This window comes from Bubalus kerabau, chromosome 3, assembly GCF_029407905.1.
Source record: "Bubalus kerabau isolate K-KA32 ecotype Philippines breed swamp buffalo chromosome 3, PCC_UOA_SB_1v2, whole genome shotgun sequence".
NCBI lineage: Eukaryota > Metazoa > Chordata > Mammalia > Artiodactyla > Bovidae > Bubalus > Bubalus kerabau.
In genome coordinates, this window is record NC_073626.1 from 149,416,341 (window position 1) to 149,441,768 (window position 25,428).

Below are 25,428 nucleotides of genomic sequence, written 5' to 3' on the forward strand. Positions count from 1 at the left end.
CCTAATTAAACTTAGAGATTGTGCCACATTATGATTCATTATGACCTGCCTCAAAGCAGGTATCAGATACTAAGAAAATTGCACGGTCATTTTATCTTTTCACCTAAAAAGCATATCTTTACATCTTTCAGTGCAAAACCTAGAATGTTCTATCATCACCCATGGATTAGGCAAAAGCAACTCCAGTCTATGGAGAGCCCTTGTCCAAGTAGCAGAAGACAGGACATGGCCTCTTTGCTCCTTCCTTTATGACCAACAATCAGAGATTTCACTGCTGGCCTCTGTCCTAACTTTACCAACATGACTCATCTTAACAGTGTAAATGTGAATGTGATTTTATATGAATTTTCATATTAGAGAAGTCTGCCCACTTAACATAAAGCTCCATTTCAACCACAGGCTTTTTTTCCTTCTCAGAAATGATCAAGAAGAAATGTGGAAAATTATTCTTTGTTTTTTTGAATAGAAACTACCAACATTTTAGCAAATTGATTTTTGCTGAAAATAAACATAATAAAGTAGTATTTTAAAACCTGAAAGTGAGGGATTCCCCTGCAACAAAATTTTAGGATTATTTAGCTGTCTCCAAGAGGACAAATAAAACTGTGAACATAATGGCTGACTTACTGAGAAAGAAAAATATATTATACAAAGACCAGAAAACAGTGGAAGAGAAAGGTCTGTAATGGCTTGGCTGCTAAAGGACATTTCTACCCTCATGCCAGCACTAAGTGCTCTTCCCAATGAATAAACCATATGTCCATTTTTATATGCTTCCTTTCACTTAGATTCTGCTACTTCACAATATTCCCTTTGTCCCAGCCCCTGCCTCATCTTCAGCCATCCCCAGCCTGGCTCCCCCATCCCTCACTTCAGCTCCTTGGGCAACCAGTATTTGTGCCCTAGCTACCAATTTGAACATCTGCTACCTGAAAAAAAGAAAAATCACCTCATTGCCTAACATCCTCCAGGGCAAAAAGTTTGAAGGATTCAGCATCCTCAAAAAAACAGCCACAGAAGGACAAAAAAAGCAGCAGCAGCAGCATATCTTTTCCAGCTCAGTAAATTCTATCTATATAAAGATGAGATGAATAACACTTTTAAAAATTATTCATTGCAAGGAAATCCATGTTACCAACAACGTATTGTCTGTCTTTATGCATAGACTGAGACCCACACAGTTTATTTCATTTTTGCAAGTGTGTCTCTTTTTCAACATATTACCATATAGAAGAGATAGAGCATATATATAACTCCAGAGAACAAAATGCCAGTATTTCCTCTCTTTCTCTTGGATTTTTTTTTCCCTCTCTCTCTCTTTTTTATGTCCCAAAACACTTCCCCAGCTGAAAGATAAGAAAATATTTTCATTGAATTAAAGTGAGCCCTGTGTTAAAACAGCTTGCCTGAATCCAACCAGAGCTTCATTTCAACACTTGGTCAGCAGCCCTCCCTTATTCATTTCTTTCTATCAATGGCCTCATCTCCAACCTGAATTCTCATCACCATATACCTCTGCCCCCAAGCTTTTGCTAGTCCACTTCCTTGATATGTTTGCACTTAATTTGATTCCATCCTTCATGCTTTTTTCATTATTCTTAGTTCATCCACACCACATAAATTATCACTTGTGTTTTCAGTTCCCCTGTGCCCCCTTCACACCAATTCCAAATAAATACTTCTGATTCTCATCTATTTAATCCAAATTAATTCAGATTCCCTTTCCTCATTGCCCATCTCCACCTCTGCCTCCCCTCCTGTCTGTTTCTCTTTCTTATAGCACCTACTTTTCCCTCCATGTTTGTCTCTGCAGAAGGTTTTACTGGCAAAACGCTTCTGGAGGGTGCAAGGTCATTGCTTCCTGTCTTGTTTTAGGAAAGCTGTGCTCTACATTACTGCCAACTTCAGTGGGTCAATGCCTGCATGTCCAACTTAATCCTCTATGACGAGTGGCTGTGCATCACCACCCTGACACTGAAATTACGGAAGTAGGAAAGAAAAGCTTCTTGCTTTTTAGTGGGATTTAACTTTAAGTGATTTATTTCTAGTTTATATAAAGCTGTTTTTCTTTTTTTCCACAAAATCATCTTTAATCAATATCATCAGCAATAGTCAGGACTACAACCAACCCTATTACTCTCTTTAATGAGCTCTTACCATCTGCCAAGTAATTCACATATATTTGGGCTTCCCTGGTGGCTCAAGGTAAAGCATCTGCCTGCGATGCAGGAGACCTGGTTTCAATCCGCGGGCTGGGAAGATCCCCTGGAGGGAAGAAATGGCGACCCATTCCAGTACTCCTGCCTAGAGAATTCCATGGACAGGGGAGCCTAGCAGGTGACAGTCCATGGGATCCCAAAGAGTCGGGCACAACTGGGCGACTAACTTTCACTTTACATATATTTACTCATTTAATTTTCAAAACAATCTAGGAGGTAAATTATCCCTGTTTTACAGATGAGGAAACTGAGACTCAGGGAAGATGCATCAGGTATCCAGGTCATAAATCTAGGAAGTTGTAGAGCCAGAATTCAAACCTGAGTCTCCCTGACTGCAAAGCCCTGCTCTTAACCGCTCTGCAGTACTGCCTTTCCAATAATGCAAGGTGCCTTCTTGGCTAAATTCCCCACAGGGAGGATTCTTTCCACTTTAATCCACTATAGGGCAAGTGGTTGCAGGTGCTGGGAAACATAATGAGCTCCACCTTGATAATCACTCTGAGTAGACAATGCCCAAAAAAACAAACCACAGAAGATGCATCACTTCTCAGAGTTATCCTCTTAACATATCCATTAGAAAAAGGGGACAGGAAAAGGAAGCAAATGCTCTGGACTCACCCCCCCAAAAAAGAATCTCTGCTTTCCCAGAGATGCCCAGCCTCCAAACTAGGCAGGACATAGCCTGTCTTCGTGTCAATAATTTAAAAAATGTGCTCATAATCATGAATTCCATACCCTCAACAAAGCTCAACCTTCTCGCCTCATCCTGCCTTCTCTGGTTTCCTGGGGGGAACAGGAGATGAGTCACGGCCGAAGCCTGGGAGCACTGTAATGTCTTCTAGTTATTTTACTCACCGACTTGAGAAAGACAAATAAATGAAACTAACCTCCAGAACAATACCAGACAGGTGAAAAAAAGCAAAAGCTGACAGTAGCAAGAAGCTTTTGCCTTGAAGTATGTGGACTAGAGGACTCGAACTCAAACTCCAAAAGGAACCATGAATGGGACTTGAACCTGAGCCATGGGTTCAAAAGTAACCTTAGGATAACTTTCCATGAAGCAAGCAAGGACCACAAGCAAAAGTCAGTTTGAAATGAGAGGAGAACATGCCTAAGTCTTATGCTGTGAGGAAACACTGTCCGCTATCATCCTCCCATGGGAATGACTTTGAAATTCAAGGTGGTGATGGTTTCTACACACACATTATACACTCCTATCTCAGGGAAGCTCCTCTGTTCTACACAAAGACATTTCCCAAAACCGCCTCCCCCAAGAACATTAGAGCTGAGTGGGGCCTCAAAAGCCAAATTGTTTGGAAGATGTAGAAAATGAGGCCACCAGTGAGGTAAAAGGATGTGCTCAGGGTGACAAAGCTAGTTAGGGACAGCACTAGAACTAGAACCTAGGTTTCCCCGTTTTCCAACCAGTGATCCTTGCACTGCACACTTCTCTGGTGACACAGTCCTCAAGTCACCACAGAGCACCCGGAAGGCCAGCAGCAAGCCCAAGAAGAAGAACGCTCTCCAGACACATCTCCCAGCCTAGATCTAATCACCCATTTCTTCCCAGCAACACTCTGATTCTACTGCTTACACTTTCGGAGCTCTTCCCAGTTCAGTTGGTATTGTGCAGCAGATTGAAAAAACCATACTGGCAATATACTTTCAGGGACTCATTTAAAAACCACTAAAGACAGTAATTGCTCCTACAATGCTAACCCCAAGAAGAGACACCAGCCCTAAGTTTCTGCCTCAAAGCAGAGGACAAAGACCAGATTCAAGGAAAATGCTAATCTCATTCTTTTCTTCACAAACCCCCCTCTTCTAAATTATCCCATTGCTCCCAAGATCAGTATGAGTCCTGGGAGTCACCACAGAAGTCCTGAGTAAACTATACAGTCCCTGCCGGTCCCCACCGCCCTTACCACACACATAGCAATGTAATCACTTTAGCAACTTCGCAGTAACAAGCTCATTAAAAAGCAATTCTGCCATCTCTCCATAAAGCACGCGCCAGAGAACAATGCAAAAGAGGAGATGCCAATTAATTACAGAATGATCACATCTAATGAACTCTGAAACCCTCCTGCTGTTGGTGACTTTGATGAAAAATCAGGGATGCTGGAAAAAGAGTAAATAGGGACACCCTGGCTACCTTGTTCAATTGCAATTCTCTCCAAGGTAATGTCTCAGATTCCAGTGTTAATCAAAACCGCCGAATCACACCGGTAAAACAACGAAAAGTGTCAGGGAAGTGACAGGTGCATACATCACGTACGGCTGTGAGTCACACCACCAGAACCCCTGTTCAGGCATCCTCAGCAGTGTCTGATACTACACCAAGGCTGGCACTGCCCTCTGAAAGAATCTCCAAGCCAGCGAGTGACAAACCCATGTCTGGTGTCCAAGACACCTGGAGATCCTAAGGTTAATGGGTGAGTCACTCAGCTTCCCTCCCAGGCCTGCCTGCCTCTCTATACCTCCTCGTTGGCATGGATGCCACTTCTCAGAACAGAGAGAAGCCCTCCCCCCCTCCCCCCGAGGCTAAAGGACGAAAAAGAAGAAACCACGTGCGGCCAACTTGTACCACTACCTGTGTGAGTCCTCTGGTGGGCCTTTAAGTGGGAGCTTTTTGTATAAACTTTCCGGCACCCGTTAAACTGACAGCGATGAACCCTCTTCTTGTTTTCGGGGCACGCCTCAGCCCCTACCCCTCCTTGCTCACTGTCGCTGTGTCCACTCTTAACTGTCCCAGCTGCTGCCACGGCTGCCGCTGCTGTTGCCACCCCTCCCACCTTGACTGAGCCGAGCGCAGCCTTCTTGGCCACCAGTTTCAACGTCACTGTGCCGTCCACGGCTGAGAGAGTCTGTGAGGTTTTCACCAGATGGCGGCTGAGCTCAGGGGACGATGGGGGCGTTAATGAGGTCACTGCGTTGAGCTGGGCCTGGTTGACGGCTGTGTAGCTGTCTAGAGAAGAGCTGGTTGGCTGGAGGCTGAGGCAGGTCTCAGATAGCAACTTGTCCCGAGAGAGCAGAATGTCCACGGCCGAGCTCTTCTCGCAGATGGTCGCTTCCACGGGGAGCAGCAGGGGGTCTAAGCGCCGGAAGCTTTCTTCGATGCACGGGGGAGGAGAAGCACGGAGGAAACAGTCCAAGTCCTCACCGAAGGTCTCCGAGATCCTCCTGGGCTCCGTCTGCAGGTAGCGTTCCAATTCAAGGCATGTCTGCAGAGGGCAAGGAGGGAGGGAGAGAAACAGCCATCAGAAGCAAAGAACACCAGGGGACCACATGTTGACAGGCTGAGGAGCAATCTACAGGAAGGAACAGAGGATGTTTCCTGGCTCATATCTGAAATCTTCCTGGTGAAAGGTCTGACCTTGTTATTTTTCTCCCTGGACACTTCTGAAGGGTTCACAAGGGTCACATCATATGAGCTCAACTACTACAGTTAATGGGGAACTAGAAACCCAGAAGGGCTATCTCACACCATCAAGTTCCCTGAGAACATTCAATGTTAAAATGATCTCATATCCCACAATCCAATTCGGTAGGTGAGATGCTCTTAGCCTCCCTAGGAGCCCCTATGCAAGCAGGAAGCAAACAAAATCAGATGAGGTTTTCATAGCAAGTGACTCCCCACAGTCCAACTTCATTTTTCAAACAGACTTTGGCAAATCACTAAGCACAATCATTACGTATTGCAAGGCAAGAAGCATGAGTCCCATTACAATAGTTTGACATCTGTCTACGTGATAAAAATAAGTTCAAACACAGCTATTTGAATTGTTAAAGAAAAAGACACTAATCTATTTCAATATAAGTTTTCACCTGGTAAAGAAGTGAGGCAAGAAAAATATAATCAGAAAAGTTCAGAGTTTCAACAAATCTTCATCCACGGCGCTCGTAAGTCTTTGTAAGATGGTAGAAGTGTTTTTATGGCAAAAATGGATATTTAAGTTTATAACCTGAAAGCTCTCCTCACTTAATCCTGCTCTTTCAGAATCTGGTAGAAAACCATAGTCCTAACTTATGTGTTTTGGAGAAGGCAATGGCATCCCACTCCAGTACTCTTGCCTGGAGCATGGACAGAGGAGCCTGGTGGGCTGCAGTCCATGGGGTCGCTAAGAGTCGGACATGACTGAGCAACTTCACTTTCCCTTTTCACTTTCATGCATTGGAGAAGGAAATGGCAACCCACTCCAATGTTCTTGCCTGGAGAATCCCAGGGACGGAGGAGCCTGGTGGGCTGCCGTCTATGGGGTCGCACAGAGTCGGCCACGACTGAAACGACTTAGCAGCAACTGATGTGTGCTAAGTTACTTCAGTTGTGTCTGACACTTTGTGACCCTATGGACAGTAGCCTGCCAGGCTCCTCTGTCTATGGGATTCTCCAGGCCAGAATACTGGAGTGGGGGGTCATGCCCTCCTCTAGGGGATCTTCCTGACCCAGGGATTGAACCCGTGTCTCTTATGTCTCCTGCACTGGCTGGCAGGTTCTTTACCACTAGTGCAACCTGGGAAGCCCAGTCCTAATTTATGCCATCAGTTCAACTTGTTGTAACTTCTGGGGCTTCAACAAAGAAACACTGCTGGCAAATTTCAAACCTGACTAGCTCCTAATTCTCTGGCTCTCTAGCACTTCTATGTTTTCAACCGGTGTTCTGATTCTAGGCTTTTATTCTGTTAAGAATATATTTTAATGATATACCTGGTTGTGTTGTATCTGTCAACGATTTTATTTTGGTGACATTTCAAAAGATTGGTTTTTAATCAGCCTTCTGGTAAAACTGCATTACTGAATAAGAAAAGCAGATTTTTAATGATGAATCACCTTTGGGTCTCACTGCTAATTTTTAATAGTATAAACTAATGAATGGTTCCAATCTTCATTCAATACTTATGTCACAAGTGTTCATTCAACTACTGTGTTCACAGCAAGGTGCAAGGCTTTCTGTGTTAGAGGATGACACAGTAACAGATCCATGTGACGTACATACAGAGTAAACAACTGCAAGCTAAAATTTACATGCATTTACAAGCAAAGTGATACCAAATAATACAACAATAAAGTATGTTGACAAGTTCTTAAAGGATGAGTGGACAATGAATTCTGTACTCTTATGTTATGTAGGTGTTAATCAAGGAAAGCTTATTGGAAAACTAAGCTTGATTCTATTTTGCTTATTGATTAAATAATAGCTCTTGCTGAGTAGCTTTCCACCACTTTATATCTAAAACCAATACTGCCACCTTCTCAGGTCTAGAAATTTCTCTTATCCTTATTTGTCCCTTTTCTGAATTCTATGTTTCAAAGATTTCTCCTTTCCTTTTTCCATCTCATTGCTAAAAATTATCATTTACTTCTTTCCAGTATTAAAACCCCCAGTCTAAGCCCCAGTCAATTCACTTCTGAATTATATTACCCCCAAAAAACCTCCCTTTAATCTTCCCTTCTCTTTTTAAACCATCACCTACCAAGAACAGTGTCTGGTACCCATCAGGTACATAATGTCTATCAACCAAAGATAAATCAACTATATACTATTATTTTTAATCATTCTATTCCACTCCACTGTACAAAAGCTACCTGCTGACCTTAATCTGGAATACGAGGAAGCTAGATATGACCACTAATACATGTCTTCTAGAACATAATGCTCCTTTAGCTTTGTTCAAAGAGTAGAACCAGACCTTTGAGACACAAATACGTTCCAGGGGGAAGTCAGCCGAACCATGGGTTAGAAGAGGTCCTTGAGACAGGTCCTCACACACAGGACTATTTCACAGTCACCAGTGTCTATCGACAGGGCTTTTGGATGTCATATCCTCTTTTATAGTTTTTAGCTCAAAGGTTCAAAAGTCACTAAGAAATTGTGATTGTTACTAACAGGAGGCTTAGATCTCTTCATATTCAAAGTTCTGAGGAACTGAGACATTCTAAAAGCATTTACACATGCTTCAGGGAGGATACAAATTAACCTACCCAGTATGCCCTAGTTTGAATCCCAGAACACATGGATCATGCTAATCATCTAAGGATGGAGATACTTCTCATCACTTAAATATGGGGAAATTTGGATCACTAAGAGAGGCTATCTCTTGCAATCCTAATACAAGGCATTCTATTCCATCTGAGAGCTATAGAACCATGAGAACCCGTCAAAATATGCTGGATAGCCCTCTGAAATCATTATGGAATATTATTGTCTTGAGAAATCTACTTCTTGTAATATCTGCTGGTAATGAAGCTTAGATAGAAAAGAAGATTTTGTCAATTAGAAACTCATCAGGAGTGCTGGAGAATAAAATGTTAAGGATGAGGATTATTTATTTCATTGTTAGATTATTTCCAAGCAAAAGAGGTAGTTTATCTCCCATATTTAAAAAAAATAATTACAAGAAGTCCCATAAGAAACACCTATGATGTTTAACTGGAATTTGTGGTTTCAGTATTTATTTAGAGATTTCAATACATATACACACAGAGATTTTTATAGTAACAAAGGTGTGTTTGCATGTATGTGTATACATGTATGTACTTCCTGGCTCTGTCAATCAGAAGAATCCACAAGCAAAGACACCCCAATAGTAGTTAGCACACTTGGCATCAAGATCTTGGTTTCTAAATATCATTATCCAATAAAGAGAACCTGGGAGGGAAAAGTTGATTGAAAGGCCTGAGGCAAAGAAAATAAAGATGAGTCTGGAATATCTTGTTGTATCATAAGGTAAAAAAGTGCTCATAAAGTGATGAGTGTATGTCAAAAAGACACATGAGCCAACTTGAAGGAGTTCTCAAAGCCCAAATCTAGGGAATTTGAGCAATAAAAATGAATAATGATACTAACAGATTCTAACCCATGGAATAAAATTAATATTCAAGAAATTCAGTGACATAAAAAAATGGTTGAATAAAAAAATGGAGGAGACAGATCAGCTCCTCCTTATAGTAAAATAACAATTAATAAACATAAGTATTGATGGAAATAGAAGATCACTACTAGTCAAATAACAAAGAAATAATGACTTCCAGCAAGAATCACCAAAGGATGTTCAAATTAATAGATGAAGGTATAATGAGAAACAAGATATTTGTCTAGTCTCAAAGTATCCCCTCCCAATAAGACATTTATTAATTATAAGGACAAAACATAATAATTTTATAGCAGAGAAACCTGGCATGCACCATCTTAACCATATGATGAAATTTAGCAGCATATTGATATCATATTCCACTGGTATGATAGGCTGAAAAGGGCATAACATTACTCTATGCCACTCTTGCCAAAAGTTCAATAACCTCAATCTTATCATGAGAAAACATCAGACCAATACAAACTGAGGGCCATTCTACAGAATACCTGGCCAATATTCTTTAAAAGTACCAAGGTCATGAGGAGCAAAGATTGAGAAGCTGTCACATACTGGAGGAAACTAAGACGATAAGACAACCAAATGCAATAGGTCCCTGTCTGGATCCTGGATGAGAAAAAGAACAGGGGTGGGAAAACAATGTAATTCAAAGAAAGCATATAGATTTAGTTCATGGTATTTTATCAGTGTCAATTTCTTATTCTGATATCTGTACTATGGTTATGTAATATTAAGGTAAGCTAGGAATATGTATACAGCAACTCTATGTACAATTTTTGCAACTTCTGTAAATGTAAATAATTTCAAATGAGAGAGAAAAAGGAAATACCGACTGGCAAACCAGGAGTGTCTCCAGATTGCAAATTTTGATACAGAGTTTGAATGTCTATTTTTCTATCAGAACCAGAGATTTGCAAGCATGCATGAGTGCGTGCTGTCGCTTCAGCGGCATTCAACTCTTTGAAACCCTGTGGACCATAGTCCATCAGGGTCCTCTGTCCATGGGACTCTCCAGGCAAGAATACTGGAGTGGGGATGCCATGCCCTTCTCCACGGGACTTGTACTACAGTTATGTAATATCAAAGTAAATTAGGAATATGTATACAGGAATTCTATGTACAATTTTTTCAACTTCTGTTAAGTCTAAATTATTTCAAATGAGAAAGAAAGAAAAAAAGAAATACCCATCAGCAAACTAGGAACATCTCCAGATTGTCCATTTTGATATAGTTTGAATACTTGTTTTTCTACCAGACACAGAGATTTACTCTGTCCCGAAGACACTCTAGCCAGCAAACTCCAAACTGGAGTCAGCAGATGTCAATTTAACGACATAAATCATGGCTGTCTGGTACCTCACCTTGGAGAAATGAGGCTTTGCTTAGCCTGAGCTTACAGTACAGCTAAAGGCTTGAGACACTGTATCAGCCTCCACCATCTCAAAAATCTACTATCGTCAGCAGTGAGAAGGAAAGGTGCGCAAGTGCAAAGTGACTTTCTTATTATTTATGAGTCACAAATGAGTCACTAATATCTTGATTTCAAAATGTATGGCTTCTTTGAGTTTTCTAACAAATATCACCTGAATTTGGCTTTGAACTGATCACTCTGAAATATTTTAATATGCTCTCTCCATTCTCTTCATAGCCCTCTTGTTGAAACATGCTTATTAAAAACCATCATCCAAGACCCATTGTTATTAGTGTTATTCGCTCAGTCGTGTCTGACTCTTTGTGGCCCCAAAGACTGTAGCTGGCCAGGCTCCTCTGTCCATGGAATTCTCTAGGCAAGAATACTGGATCGAACCTGGGTCACCTGCCTTGCAAGTGGATTCTTTACCATCTGAGCCACCAAGGAAGCCCCAATCCAAGACCTAGTCTCTAAAAAAGAAAAAAAAATTCAAATCTATTACTGCCATATCTGCAACTTCTATGATAGGATCCAAAGGCATAAGTTGATAGAAAACAAGATAATCCAAGTCTTGCAGCACAAATTCAGTTCACCAAAATCTCCCTGCGGTAGTTACTTTCAGAGGATCAAGAAGTATGCAAGAAACTTGTCATATGCAGGCAAGATGATGCCAAGGTTACCAAACGGCTCTTTTTCAACCAGTCCTTATCTTGACATAATTTACACGAAACTTGCCAGGGAAGACGACAAACATCTCCAGGCACTTTTGCCATCTCTCCTAAAGGGTTTTCCTCACCTATTTTTCCTCTCCTTAACTTTCCCTCAGGCCTATATACCTGACACAATCTTTCGTTTTCTCCCCAACTAATTATCCTTTCATTCAAAGTTCAACATAAAGTCTATCTCTTTAAGGAGCCTGGTCTAGGAAATACAGTTATGAAAATATGCTGGCTGTCAAGTGCTTAAAAACATTCCTCTTCAATTCTGGGCAATTAAATAGTATCTCCAAAATGAATCTAAGGGGTCACAAATTGGTGACATGTCTGGTTTATTAAGATTTATGATCTCCTTAAAAGCAATAATCATATTGTTTAAATCACTTAAGCCTCAAACAATATAAATAATCTTTTAGAGCTAAACACTACCTTTGTTATCTCAGATGGGAGATATATCTAAGTATCTGAAGTGGTGTAGAGTTGTTAAGAACTTTCTAAAAATTAAGCTGACCTCACAACCCCCATCCATCACCACCACTGTAAATATTTGTCTTTTAATTAGAACATAAGACAAAGTCAGTGGTCCAATACTCTTGGCACTGCTCAATAGCTGTGTCATTAGGAATATTTATTTGTAGTCTTTGTACTTTTACTCAAGTATCCACACATACTTGAGTTAGTGAGTAAAAAAGAAATTGCATTTTGCTAATGATTTCTTTCTGGAAACATACAGTCATCAAAATAAAATGCTACCTACTACTACCTATGTTTATAATCAATCATCAGTCATTTGTGTTCCCGTTAGCCATCTGCCCTTCATTCTAAGGATCCCACTTACTTCATTCATCTAAAATACAAACAGATAAAACAATCTGGGGAAAGAATATAGATGCAAAATATGGGGAGACACAGCATTCTCCTTTGCAGAAACTTGCAAAGTCATGCTTCTTCTGAGATCAGACCTTGACCTGCAGATGTTGATGGTTATGATGATGACGATGCTTCTAGGAAGAAAGGGGTAAACTTTGGTTCCCAGAAAGAATGCTCACCCAGGTAACTGCACACACAAGTGAACTGTACTTGGCTGCCCGTGAGAGTCCCTCCCTGTGACATTTATTATGTGTGGCTTTGTCACATGCTATTAACCATGGTGCCATAGTCCCCAAAGAATCTGAAGTGTAGAAACAGGGAGAAGAACCTCTTACCTTTCTCCTGGGAGTATCCCAAAGCTTAATTACTTTTCTGTGATTTGAAATCGTCACACACATCCCAGAATGGAAATTCAAAGTGACACAAAACAAGCGACTTGTAGTAGGGTAATCTGGCCTTCTTCTGTAAAGCAATCTCTTAAAATGCTCATTCTTTCTAACATATTATTAGCTATGCTCACACTTTACACTTTTTAGCAAAATCTTTATTCTTCTAACTCCTACAGCCAACTTGAAAACTTTATAGGATTGCAAAGTTGATATTTATGGGAACTTTGTGATTTCTTTTTTCCCTTCAAAGGATGATATGATGTAATGGTTCTGTCATATTTCTAGTCTTTTAAAATTAGGTCAGAGTTTAGAAAAGGAAGTGGAAAGCATGGCCAGAGAGTTCTGGTACCATTTTTCTCAGGAACTAGAAAGGGGAAAGAAAGCACCATGATTGATAAGCTCTGTAAGCATATAGGAGAACCTTACAAAACAAGCACCTCAACTCTTTGCCCATCTTCCTGGGTTTCAACATTTCAAAGCAGGTTTGAGGAGGAGAAGGTAACACTGAACCTAATTCATGGCAGGCAGGATGCATGAACCAGTGACAAGAATTAACCTTGTAAGATCTAGAAAGTGATTTCTTTGATGATTTTAAACCAACATCCACTTTTTCTTGACTTCTACTGGGGGAAAACATTAGGGTGGAAGGGTAGGGGAGAATAAATTTTATCTAGATATTGTGGGTAAGCAAGTATATGGTGTAAGTGAAAATCTCTTACTGCATTTTTCAGTTATTAGGTTAAAAAAAAAAAAAAGAACCCACATCAATAGCACACCCCAGAGGTACAACAGAATTACACATCACTACCAGAACTGCTGAACTCCACAAAATAACCACAGTACTAAAATCACTGTTAACATCGCATTCCTTTCCACTGTTTCTCACATCAACTGGTTGCTGGAGCTGAAACCAAATTAAATATTTCCCTCTAGTAATTTGTACACTCTGAGAGACAGTACTATGAAAATTAATTGAATTCTAAACAAACATCAAAGTTGGGAGATTTCTACCAAAACCTCTTCAGTGTTTCTCCTCCCCAAACTATTTTCAACATACAAAAAAAGTATTTATTGTATGTTTTTCAATGGGGAGTCTGGGGAGAAAGGAGACCAGATTAAAGGCTTGGGGAGAGGGTGATGTCTTTGAAATCAACAGCCTCAAATACTCGTTTCATCTCCCAAGGATGTCTTAGTTGTGGTACATTAAAAACAAAACAAAACAAAACAAAACACCTCAACATAAATCCAAATTAAGTGTTAAGGCGAGTTTTAAAGTCACATAACCTAGGCAGAGTTGGGATCCAGGTCTTATGCTCCTTGAAGGAAGGCTCCCCACACCTCCAACAACTTAGAATAGCACTTTCTTCCTTCAGTGTCTGTAATCCTTAAAATTAAGTGTCCACTAGGGAGAAGGCAATGGCACCCCACTCCAGTACTCTTGCCTGGAAAATCCCATGGACGGAGGAGCCTGGTAGGCTGCAGTCCATGGGGTCGCTAAGAGTCGGACACGACTGAGGGACTTTACTTTCCCTTTTCGCTTTCATGCATTGGAGAAGGAAATGGCAACCCACTCCAGTGTTCTTGCCTGGAGAATCCCAGGGACAGGGGAGCCTGGTGGCTGCCGTCTATGGGGTCACACAGAGTCGGATACGACTGAAGTGACTTAGCATAACATAGCATAGCATAGGGATAAGGAGGTCTATGCATAAGAAGTCTTCCTATCTTGGCTCAGGGTTTTTTTCCCACACGTTACTTTTCATAACACACCAATTAGAAGTCTATCACTCTGGCTTCTATCCACAATTACTGCAACTACCCTCTATCAGCCCTTTAGGAGAGGCACTGAACTGAAACTAAATTCAACTTACAAGTGGTAGAAAGACACCACTGCTCATCACAGCTATATCACTGAAGATGCTTGGGTCTGCTATCAACATACTTATACTTCCCAAAGTAGCCTCAATTTAGCTTGACACACACTGTAGGAAATCCCATTTGTTACTTTATAGCTTGAAAAGAAGTTTCATTAGATATCTCTGCTTCAGTCATCACACTTTCATGGACAAAATAAAATTCATGCCTTAATAATAGTCAATTAAAAATCATCCTCCATTAGAGCAAAGACCTAGCTCTGGGCTGAGTGTGTGGATTAAGAAAGACAAAACTGCAGAAGAGATACCCCTAAAGGAAAAGCCCATCCCCATGTAGGGGAGTGCCAACAGTCCTTGCTTTAAGTCCTGTCCCAGCAACTCACAAGAGCCCACGGACCTGGGAGAAGGCATGCTGTCCAAGGAGTGATGCTTCCTGGGAATAACAGTGATCCTGACAGTTGCTCAGCTTCACCATTAATTTTCCATAAAGAGCAGTTTTTGCAACGAGCGCTTGTGTCAGGAGGGGCCTGATGCTTCAAAAACCTGTAATTATTCTTGGCTCCCCACCCCCTACAGCCTCTGCACCTGCGTCAGTTCAAGGCACCAGCTGGCCATGTCTTGCCTCCTGCCTCTTAAAGGGGTGGGTTGGGGCTGAGGGGCGGGGTGGGCAGGGGAGCCTTCATTGAAAACCCAGACTCACATTACTTGCCTCTTCTTCCAAAATGCAAAAACAAAACAAAAATGTTTCAACTCACCAATCTCATCCCTTCCCCCAACGGGTCTTGCCAAAAGAAACAAATAAACATTAATTGGCTAGAGAGCCTTCATTCAAACCAAGATTGCTGAAAAACACAGTAACAGAGAAAGGTCTGACAAGGGGTTATTAATGCTGTTTCACAACCGCACTCTCACTCACTCCCCCACTCACTCCTGTAAACTCTGCACACACATGCACACACCCTCCCCAAACTCCCCGGGCCCCTCTGCACTGAGTGGCCAAGATGGGAACATGCCGAACCCATGACATCATCTCCCCTTCCTCTCCCAAATCACTTGCACAGGCTGACTCAGGCTACTGGGATTTTTTTTTTCTTTAAAGCAAACTCATTTTATGGACTCCCTTCTGGACAATTGTTATATCCTCCTCAGTCGGGTAAATTAAATATATCCTTTCTCCACCTCCCATAAAAATGACATGTATGTACATATATGATTGCTTCTTTTTACCCTGAAACACAGTTGCCCGTGTGTACAATGTACACACACATACACATACCCAGTCAAAGCTTGAATTTCCTGAAAACAACAGGTTCAGTTCTCATCAGGGCCCTCAGTGGTAGATGCAATGTAGTGATTGGTGATCACAGAGGATATTTTCAAAACCAAGAGAGTTTTCAACAACTTCCACTGTGGAATGTTAAAGGTGGAGGTACTAAGGAATGTTTGTTCTGCTCCTCAGACTGCAAAAGTGACAACCAAAAACATAATGAAAACCAAGCCCTGAGCTGCTTTTCCTGACACAGAAGGTTGTACATTGACTTCATTTGAGGTACTTGGAATCCACTTCTCAAAATATTTCAGGTGGCAGCGGGGGTGTGCCACATGGCTGCTCACCCCAGTTAAAGAAACTGGCCCCGTGTGCTCTGAAAGGCAGAAGAGAAGGAGTGAAGAGTCGGCCCTGGAGAGAGACTGCCGAGGGCCAATATCAGGCTGCACTACTTACTAGCTCAACTCACTGCTGGGCAAGTTACTCGACCCCTCTGCCTCGCTTTCCTCATCTGTAAAATGAGATAACAGAAAAACCTACAGCACAGAAGTGCGTGCGAGTTCCATCCCTCTCAAGTGCCGAGTGCCTAGAACAGGGCCTGAAACACACACTCTCTAGCCAGTATAATGTGTTCTTTTTATTACATGTCTAAGAACATTGAGGGCATGGAAAGGGAAAATAAAAACAGCAAATAATTATCCAAGTAAAGCAACGCTGTTTAGTAGGAAAGATTAAGTGATCTACCTCATGGGGCTGTTTTCTCACCTACCAGGTGAACGGATGGGGGGTCTTAGGAACCTACTCGTCTGGCGGTTCCAGGATGCCATGAAATAGTGGTGAAAGGGTAAAAGTGGTGAAAGGTGGGAATGGCTCATTGAGAACAGGTTCAAAGGAACAGACACGTGGCTCTGCTGCCCAAGTGGCTGGTGAAAGGAAGGAGGCTGAGAACCCAGAAAAAAGGCGGTCTTTGGCCTCTTCACAGGGGACTCAGGAAGCTTATGACACTCTCTAACCCATGTTTCCAGATACCGTGAAACTAATCCTCTGCTTCACCGTGGGTATCGGCCTCACTAGCATTTAGTCTTCACTAGAATGTGGATTCCTCAGATACCTGGACTTGTTTTTGTCTCATGGTCCGTTTGTCTTGTTGAATGAATGAATGAGTCAATGAATAAATGAATGAAGCAACTTTCAAACAATTCCATCAAAATGTCAACATATTTGAGCACAATTCTTGTCAGGCAGGGGTCCAAGAGTATGATAAAAGCCAAAATTCTTCCTCCTTCACCAAAAGAACATCAGAAAAAGTATGTATGCATATATAATCAACAACAGTCCTTGTAGGATTCCACAGTATTTTAATGATTAAATTTTTCATTAAAAAAGTAAAGTTTTAAATGCTTACTGTCTGGGATACACCCAGCATTCCTAAAGGAGAGGCATATTTAGATTCCTAAAAGGCCATAGCGCAGCCCTGTGTAGGAAGTAAAAGTCATTTCATCATCTCAGAGAATGTTCCTCTTCCTTTGGCCACTTCATCTTTTCTCCTCTGGCCTCCGGAAACCACCAGGAAGAGACGCCAGAAAAACACAAGTGGACAAGCTGCTATGTCCAATTCTTGCTTTTTGTTGGTAAAAGGGCCTGGTCTGGGAATCAGGTTCAATGTCTCCCTTTCTGATGCTGCCTCTCCCCTTCCCACTAAACTACTAACCCGGAGCAGAGAGTTCATTTCCTTCTCTGCAAAATGAGTGAACCATCCTCGCAAAGACTCCTTCCAGCTCAAATTCTTGCTGACAATCCTGGCCTGCCATCACATTTACTTACTTGCCATGGCCAGTCACTTGTCTTGCCTTCCTCACCTCTTACCCTTCTCCCATGCACACAAACACACCAAGTTCAGAGCCGCAGTGCCTGCTGTTACCTGCTTTCTTTTAACCTATGATGTTCTGGTTTAATTGCCACCTATTCAGAGTCCTTTGATCTGCCTAAATAACTCAAACATCCTATTCATTCTCTATCAGACTTACCTTGTTTTATTTGCTTTTCAGTTACTTGCCAAGCCCTGGAAAGATCCAAATTATTTGTTTTCATATTTACTGTCCATCTTCCCTACTATTAAGGAAGTTCCAGCAGAGTAGGGACCTCCAGCTTATGTGCCAGTGAATCTCCACACTCAGCACAGGGCTTGGAAAAGCCATCTACACATACTAGTTTAATGGGTAAAGGAATCAATGAAGCCATTAGTCAATGCCGAATTCTACGGAGAATGATAGCTGGTTTCTCTAGCCAAGAAATCTATTCTAAAAGGTGTACCTTACTAAGTCAAAGGGCTCCATCAACATTTCTCCTCCATTCACACATTAGCACCGAGAAAGCATGTGCTGACGATTCATTCTCATTGGACTGAGCAGAATGGAGTCTCTGCTCAAGACAAAGGGGATCAGTCTTGGGTCCTCACACTTGCCCATTTCAAACAGATGCAAGGAGGGCATTTCTTCTCAGAAGTCGGTATTGCATCATGTGTTCCGAGTGTCACTCAGATGAGCAAACCCACCCTCTCCTGGCTTTCCGCACCAGGAGCTTGTTAACTGGTGCCCTGAGGGAACAGACTTAAGGGTAGAGGCTCAAGCCTCTTATATCATTTATTCCCATTTCTACACCCAAAAGGGCCTCCCTGGGAAAGGCAACTCTGGTCACTGGTCTCTGCAGCCCTTGAGGGTCACAACCATTTGGTCCCCAGTGTGGGTCTCCCCATATTCACTGGTCTTTCCACAAAAGAGTGTATTCCAATTTCACAGGCAGTGAGGATCCTGTTTTTTGTCATCTTAAATAGCCTCACACTCCACTTATATAGGTGAGGTCCTGGGAAATTCCTGTTTTGGCCCCTTCTGGTGACTTTCCCATAAATTCCTAAACACAAAACATTTCGTTCCTCTCCATTCCCTTTAAGAATTTTACATAAAAAGATATCTCTACTGAGAGATGCTATTTATTTCAGGATCATTATCTCAGAGATACGGAGCTCTCAAATACTGAACCTGGAAGTAAGCCAAAATCCAATTAAGAGGGTATGGCGTTTGAACTAGGCAAGAGCTAAGGGTGAAAATATTGAATATAAGCTGTACAGGGTCCCGTTGTATGTGAGCGTGTGTGCACATGTCACTGACAATGAAATGTAGATTCTTTTTCATGTCTTTCAGATGCTTTTCCCTAAACTCATTGTTGTTTCCAGAATCCCAGAGCCAGTCCCTTTCTTGTTTATTATGTTAGGCAATAGGAAGCTTTCAATGATGGCTGGGAACAGAGGAGGGAGAAAGGAAGAGACAGTTTTCCATCATGTAAAGAAAAGAAAAACTGTGCCCGGCCCATTTCTGAACCACAATCCAATGTTGCAAATTTCAAATTAACAATTCAACCCAACTTGACAGGGAAGAATCAAGTGTTGAGGCCCTGAAGTTTGGTTTCCAGTAGCTCTGGCATCTCATTTAACCCTAGGTGGCTCGCCCGGTACGGCATGACATGCACTTTCAGGCGCACCCGTCTTCTCACTGAAGAAGAGACACTAATTTGAATCATCACTGCCATCCCCTCTCCTCTTTGTTCCTGTCTGAACCAATTTCCATACAGTTTCAAAGAAATCATCAGCCCATGCAAAGGGGAAGTCCCAATGGAACAAGAACTACATTAGCAGCATAAGGGGGAAAATCTAATTTCCAATCCAGTTGCTTTGTTGTTTCAACCTCCAAGGAAGGTTGCTACATATGCACAACATAAATTAAGTTTTAAAACGCCACCGTGATTTAAAATTAATAAAAACTCTCATGGGGAAAAGGTGGTTTTTGGTACAAATCTCCTCACACAATTGAAGGTCAACTCCACCAGAGCTTGTGGGTGGTCTCGGTCTTTGAGATCTCAATCATATCAGCCAACAAAATATTTCAAAATGGCATATATTCACTGACATCAATGCACATGCTTTTAAATAGTTTATGGTGGATGAAATCTCAGTGTAAGGTGGTATCCACATTAAAAATTCTTCAACTACCTTGTTGACAGACCTCACTGAGATGTATTTTAATGCTTCAAATTAAGGATTCCATTTTGGCATGACAGGATATGCCAATGAGATTTCCTAGTGCCCTGCTTACTGGGATAAAACTCATGGCAAGACACCAGTGTGACTACATCATTAATTAACCTGAACCACATACCGGAACATTGCTGCTAATAAAACTCCCCTATAAAGAAAACATGTTTTCTCAACTGAGAATCCTGGAATGTGGGCCCCAGCAGAGCCACAGCCTTAATTAAGGAGCTTTCTGATGTTGTGTCTATATTTGCAATTGTCATAAGATTTGGTCATGTTTGGCTTGCTCTTCAACAAATTGAGATCTTGAATGTGCTTTTTGGAAAAAGAAAATAAAAATGACATCTACACCATCAGGATTTGCAAACAACTATATGAAAGAAAGGATTACTTTTGCTGAGGCAGGGATGTACTATCTCTGTCGTTCTTGAAAACACACTCTGAGCTCTGAAACCACGATTCACTGAATCAGAGATCCATAGAAACCCTCCATTTTCTCTAGAAAACAGGCTGACAGAATCAGGAACAAATCATAAATATAGCAGCCAGGTGAAACTGGGACTTTTCCAATCCAATCCATATGAAATGACATATAACTTTTTTATAGAGAACTGTTTTGCGCAAAGCTTCTGAAAATGGTTGTCAATGTTTTCATGTACCCTTCAAGTCCTCCTATGAGTCTAACTAGACAACAAGGATTAAAATTCCCTTCCTATTAATGGGGAAGCCTTTCTGGTAAAGAAAACTGGGTTTTCCATACGTCTATAGCCGTACTACCAACAAAACCAGAAACAGAACCAAAGGATTCTTGGGCTTTTCCCTTAGGCTCTTTTTCTGGTCCAACTCTGAACCCTCTATCATGATCTCAAAACATAGAAAGTTCAACAAACCATCTGCAGTAAGCTTGAAGGAACAGATTCCTGACAAAGGCTCAGGATCTTCCCAAATTGTAAGCACAATACCCAAATTTCATTCCACAAGCTTTTCAAATATTTGTGTAATTTCTGTGTAATTTCTTCTGGTAAGAAGGAAACAAGAGGTCTTAGTTTTGACGACATCCTTTATTAGGAAATGTCTGAATTTTCTCTGGCTGTTCCAAACCTTGGTTGGATTGTTAAAAGTAATTAGAATTTTAGTCATTCCAATTTATCAATATCAAGTGTCATCAATGAAACAGAAAGAAATGGAATCAGTATCATTAAGATCTGAACTAAGAAAATTTATAATTATGGTTTACTAAGAACCTAATTTTATTTTTTTATTGGATTAATGACAAGTATATGGAAACTATAAGTGATTCATTTTTTTAAAAGGAGTAGTTGAACCTGCCATTCAACATCTTTTTAAAAATTTTCCTAGTTTTAATAAACATAAAAATGCATATTTGACCAAACCAGATTCAACATCCCTCTCAACCAGTGCCCTTCAGAATACTCAAGCTATTTTCAACACCAGTACTATCAATCACTCATTTCTTTTGTTTAAGATTCAAATAAAAAATGCAGCCTGAAAAAGGACATAGAAGGAATAGAAGCAGCAAGAAGAGGAAAAATAGCAGCAAGCAAAACAGATGAACAGCAAGCATTTCACTCCTGTGTAAAAACCCTGGATGCCAATACCTCTTCTCAGGTGACACACCTCTAACCAAGGAGATCCATCAAACTTTGGGCAGCAAATCAACTCAAGGGTAAAAGAGACACTTGGCCCTGCTCCCTACATGGAAACTAAACCTTAATTTTAAAGTGCTTTTGTCTATAATCATTTGGTAGTCAGCTAAGAAGAAAGATGGCTGGAACATTATTGTGATTCAGAAAGGCGTGGTTGTGGAAGACCATCTTTATTAAAAAATCAAGGAATTAAGCATCTTATTGGGATGGGCACCTAATCAATCTTGGATATCACAACCTTTCCACTTTGGGACTTTTTACAGATATCAAAGGCAATGTGGGGTCACAGAGAGAACACAGACCAAAGTCAGGAGGACTTTAACCAGCTCCTCCCATGTAATTAGCTTTGAGGCCTTCTTCAAGTCACCTCCTGTTTGGTCCTTGCTTTCTCATGGCCAAATCTTGCTTGTCTAAAGGAAGCAAAGCATGTGGAAGATGAAATTTTACTATTCGGATCCCTCCGCTTATAGGAGTCTTCTGGTATCTCCATTTCAGATTGTGGACCTCAGTTTCTGCCCAATCTCCCACGTGAGATCCCAGGAAACAAGGCCACACAGTTGTCCTTGAGGTGATGGGGTAGACAGGTGTTGTTTTTAAGGATCCCCAGGTGACTCAGTGGTAAAGAATCCGCCTGTCAATGCAGGAGCCGTAGGAGAACCAGGTTTGATCCCTGGGTCAGGAAGATTCCCTAGAGGAGGAAAATGGCTACCTACTTCAGTATTTTTGCCTGGGAAATCCCATGGACAGAGGAGCCTGATGGGCTACAGTCCATACAATCACAGAGAGTCGGACATGACTGAAAAACTGAGCATGCACGCGGGCATACACACACACACACACACACACACACACACTTCAAGTAGGTATCAATGCCCTTCCTGATAAATCTAGGTCAGGATTCACACACTCAAACACCTACAGGGGCCAGGATTTAGTGGAAAGAATATGACAACAGAAATGGGTGGGAACTGCAGTAAACCTTCCTCCAAGTTTTCCTATGAAACTGCTCACTTGAGGAGAGACCCATCTGGAGGAAATCACAAATGAGCAGCACTTTCATTCATCTTCTGCTCAGCTACCCTTGCCCAGCACCACACAGCTGGAATCCCTGCTCTCGAGAAGAATCTTGACACAAGAAAGGGAAATGTGCAGAGACGTCACCAAGAAATGTCAAGCAGGAGAGGACAAGCGTGGACAAATCTACAGAAGCCTGGAGGCCAGGCACCAAGTTTTAAACCTCCCTTGGGCTAAGCACAGCGCTCGGTATCATCAGCAGTTGCTCAGTAAATTCTTCTTAAGTGAATTTTTTTTAAAAGAAATCTTGATTAGGAGCCACTATAACTTATCATTCTGTGTTCTTCTCAGAAGTGACCAGATCAAACTGGTTGCTTTGATGAGCAGGATAACAGCCAGGGAGAAAGAACTTTGCTGGGATATGCAGGGTACACCCATTTGAACTCTGCTGGCCTTTCAGGGGCAGGTACTGTGTCTTGTCCTTCTTTTAAATTAATTGAACAATTATTTACTGAGTCTCCGCTTTACATCAGACACTTTACTAGAGATTTCGGGGAGTCCTAGGGCTCAAAACCTGCCTACAAGATGCCCACAGTATAGCAGGGACAGAGGGATAGAAATATGCTCAACTCTAAGAGAGTATGTGTGTGACTGATAATTAGGACAAACCACGTATGATGGCACCGCAGCAAAAGAACCAGCTCACTTTCCTGGTGAGGTTGGTAAAGGCCACGTGAAAAAGTCACATTTGAGCTGGACCTTGAAAAATGAGCAGGCTTCTGTTAAGTGGAGAAAGGGGATCGTGACATTCCAGAAAGAGCACACGGATACATGAAAGCCCCACTGTGTGCCTGGAAGAGGATGAGCAGACTCATGGTTCTGATACACAGCGGTAGCTATAAAGGTAGCTATAAAGGGGCAGCAACAGCATCCCCAGGGCCTAGAAAATGCAGTTTTCGGCTGAAAATGATGTTGCCTGTTTGCTCTGGGCTCAGTTTTACCAGTATAATTTACTAAACAGCAATGGCTGTTTCTCTAGCGCATCAGGGATAATTCAGGGAAAGATGAAGAGCTCAAAAAACACTAGTGAGGCCCACTGGTCATATTAATGCTACCAAGTAATACTTCCGAACCAAATGTTTTACAAAGTCCTCTGAGGCTTTTTCCATTTCAGATTTATACTCCTAGTTTAAGACACACATATAATAAGCCTTCAAATGAGAATAAAAGAAGAGATAAATATTATTAAAAAGAAAGCTTAAAAAATGCTAGTATATCAAGCACAAAATGAAATTCAGCCCTGAGTTTCCTGGTAGCCAAGGTAAAATGATCAACAATAAGTTAAGAACTTCTCATCATCAAGAAAAAGAAACATCAGTTCCTCAGAAATCAGTTGATCTGTGTATGCCAGGTTTAAAGCAAGAGCTGGAAGAAGACAAAATATGGAATAAAAGAGAAAGAACAAGAGGAAAAAAGGAGATGATTAAAAAGTATATCTCCCTATTTTTTTAAGGAAAAAAAAAAAGTGGAATTTCCTCACTAAAACCATCAAATGTTTTGCTGGTGAGGGGACCAAAGGTTCAGCGCCTGGATGTGTTTTTCTCCTTTGTAGCCCCTTTCTGTTGATGTTTTTCTGGCTTTCTAAGCAAAGAGGAAACCTCACCCATTCCTGTAGACATGCATTTATGACCACATTCTCCTGGCCAATAACACTAAGCGGCTCCTTTTGGCACCTCTCAAGGGTGGAGCGTCAAGCAATTGGACCTGGTTATGAAGTTGCTGTTGCTACCACTCAGGTTGAACGCTGGCAAGTTCAGGGAGGACTCCAGGGCAGAGCTAACTCATTAAGGACAAAATGTGCAGGCACATTTGACCTTTGGAAATCCAGCCCTGGTTAGAAGCTTCCAGATTCAAAACAACAGCTCCAGGCTGGAAAGAGAGCTGGAGGAAGCGTACTATGAGCGCTGGACCCATCCCCGCCCCCACATTCCCCTGTGACTGAGAGGCTCACAAAATCAATACAGCAGCATTATTAACTCTGCAATATCATAAGAGAAGGCTCTGCTCTCTGCCTTAGTGGAGAGTGAAGACAGCAGAAAGGCAGGCTGGCTCCAAGGGAAAGGATGCTTCATTAAAGTATGAACTCTCGGGAGGCAAATTCATCTAAGCTCTACAGATGAACCCAGTATTGATATAGCACCTCCTCCACTCCCATAAAAATTGTGCCCTTGGTCAAGGAGAAGTCACAGAGGGAGACAAGCTAGTCTGAATGACAAGGAGTTATTGTTTGGTTTAGATTTCCAAAAAGTCACGCCAGGGGGCTAACCCAAGGCAAAAGTTTCAAAAACATCATAGATATGTTCAGTCACAAGCTTTATAGCATCCCACCGTTGCTAATTTTTCACCTTGTTTTCCTGGGTCACCGACAAGTACCAAAATGAACATTTTCAAATGTCAGCAGAGGAGAACACAGAGCCTCTGTTATACCTGCAGGGAAATGAAACCACCAGCCCTATCCTTGCGTCCCTTCTGATTTGCTTAGGACTCCCAACCAGCTGGGTCACGGCTTCCCTCGCATCGGTCACATGACCTAGTTCAACTGCCTCTATCACCAAGTCAGTATCAGCAACACATTTCATGCATGCCTGAGGGAACAGGGTTCATTTCAACCTTCCCTTCATGTGAGGCTGTACCTTGGTCTCTACAGTATCCTGCCACCATCCCTCAGGAATGCCTGTAACTGTCACTACAAGGCTGAAAGGTGCCTCAGACGCCCGGAGCAGGGAATGGCAATCCACTCCAGTATTCTCGCCTGGAGAATCCTATGGACAGAGGAGGCTGGCGGGCTATATATAGTCCATGGGATCGCAGAGTCAGACACGACTGGGCGACTAAGCACACAGCACAAAGGTAAGCAAAGTAAGTTTTCAGATGCATCTTCATCCCCAAAGCCTTCCTCCAATCATGCAGATTAAGCAAAAGTCTTCTCTGTAAAGTCGTTGTTATCTTCAGCGTCTCTGATTCTCGCATTTGATTCTAGATAG

At 41.8% G+C, this 25,428-nt stretch overlaps 1 protein-coding gene across 4 annotated transcripts in view; it reads right to left on the reverse strand.

The window, feature by feature from the left end:
• Nucleotides 1-25,428, reverse strand: part of KLF7 (KLF transcription factor 7) — a 103,737-nt gene that overhangs the window by 55,909 nt on the left and 22,400 nt on the right. For 2 of the 4 annotated variants that reach the window (XM_055573271.1, XM_055573270.1), the window contains exon 3: nt 4,810-5,443. In XM_055573271.1, coding sequence (XP_055429246.1) covers nt 4,810-5,443 — 634 coding nt within the window. Of the gene's footprint in view, nt 1-4,809; nt 5,444-14,746; nt 16,369-25,428 lie in introns of those variants that run through there. The other 2 variants (XM_055573273.1, XM_055573272.1) reach the window with 2 other exon arrangements.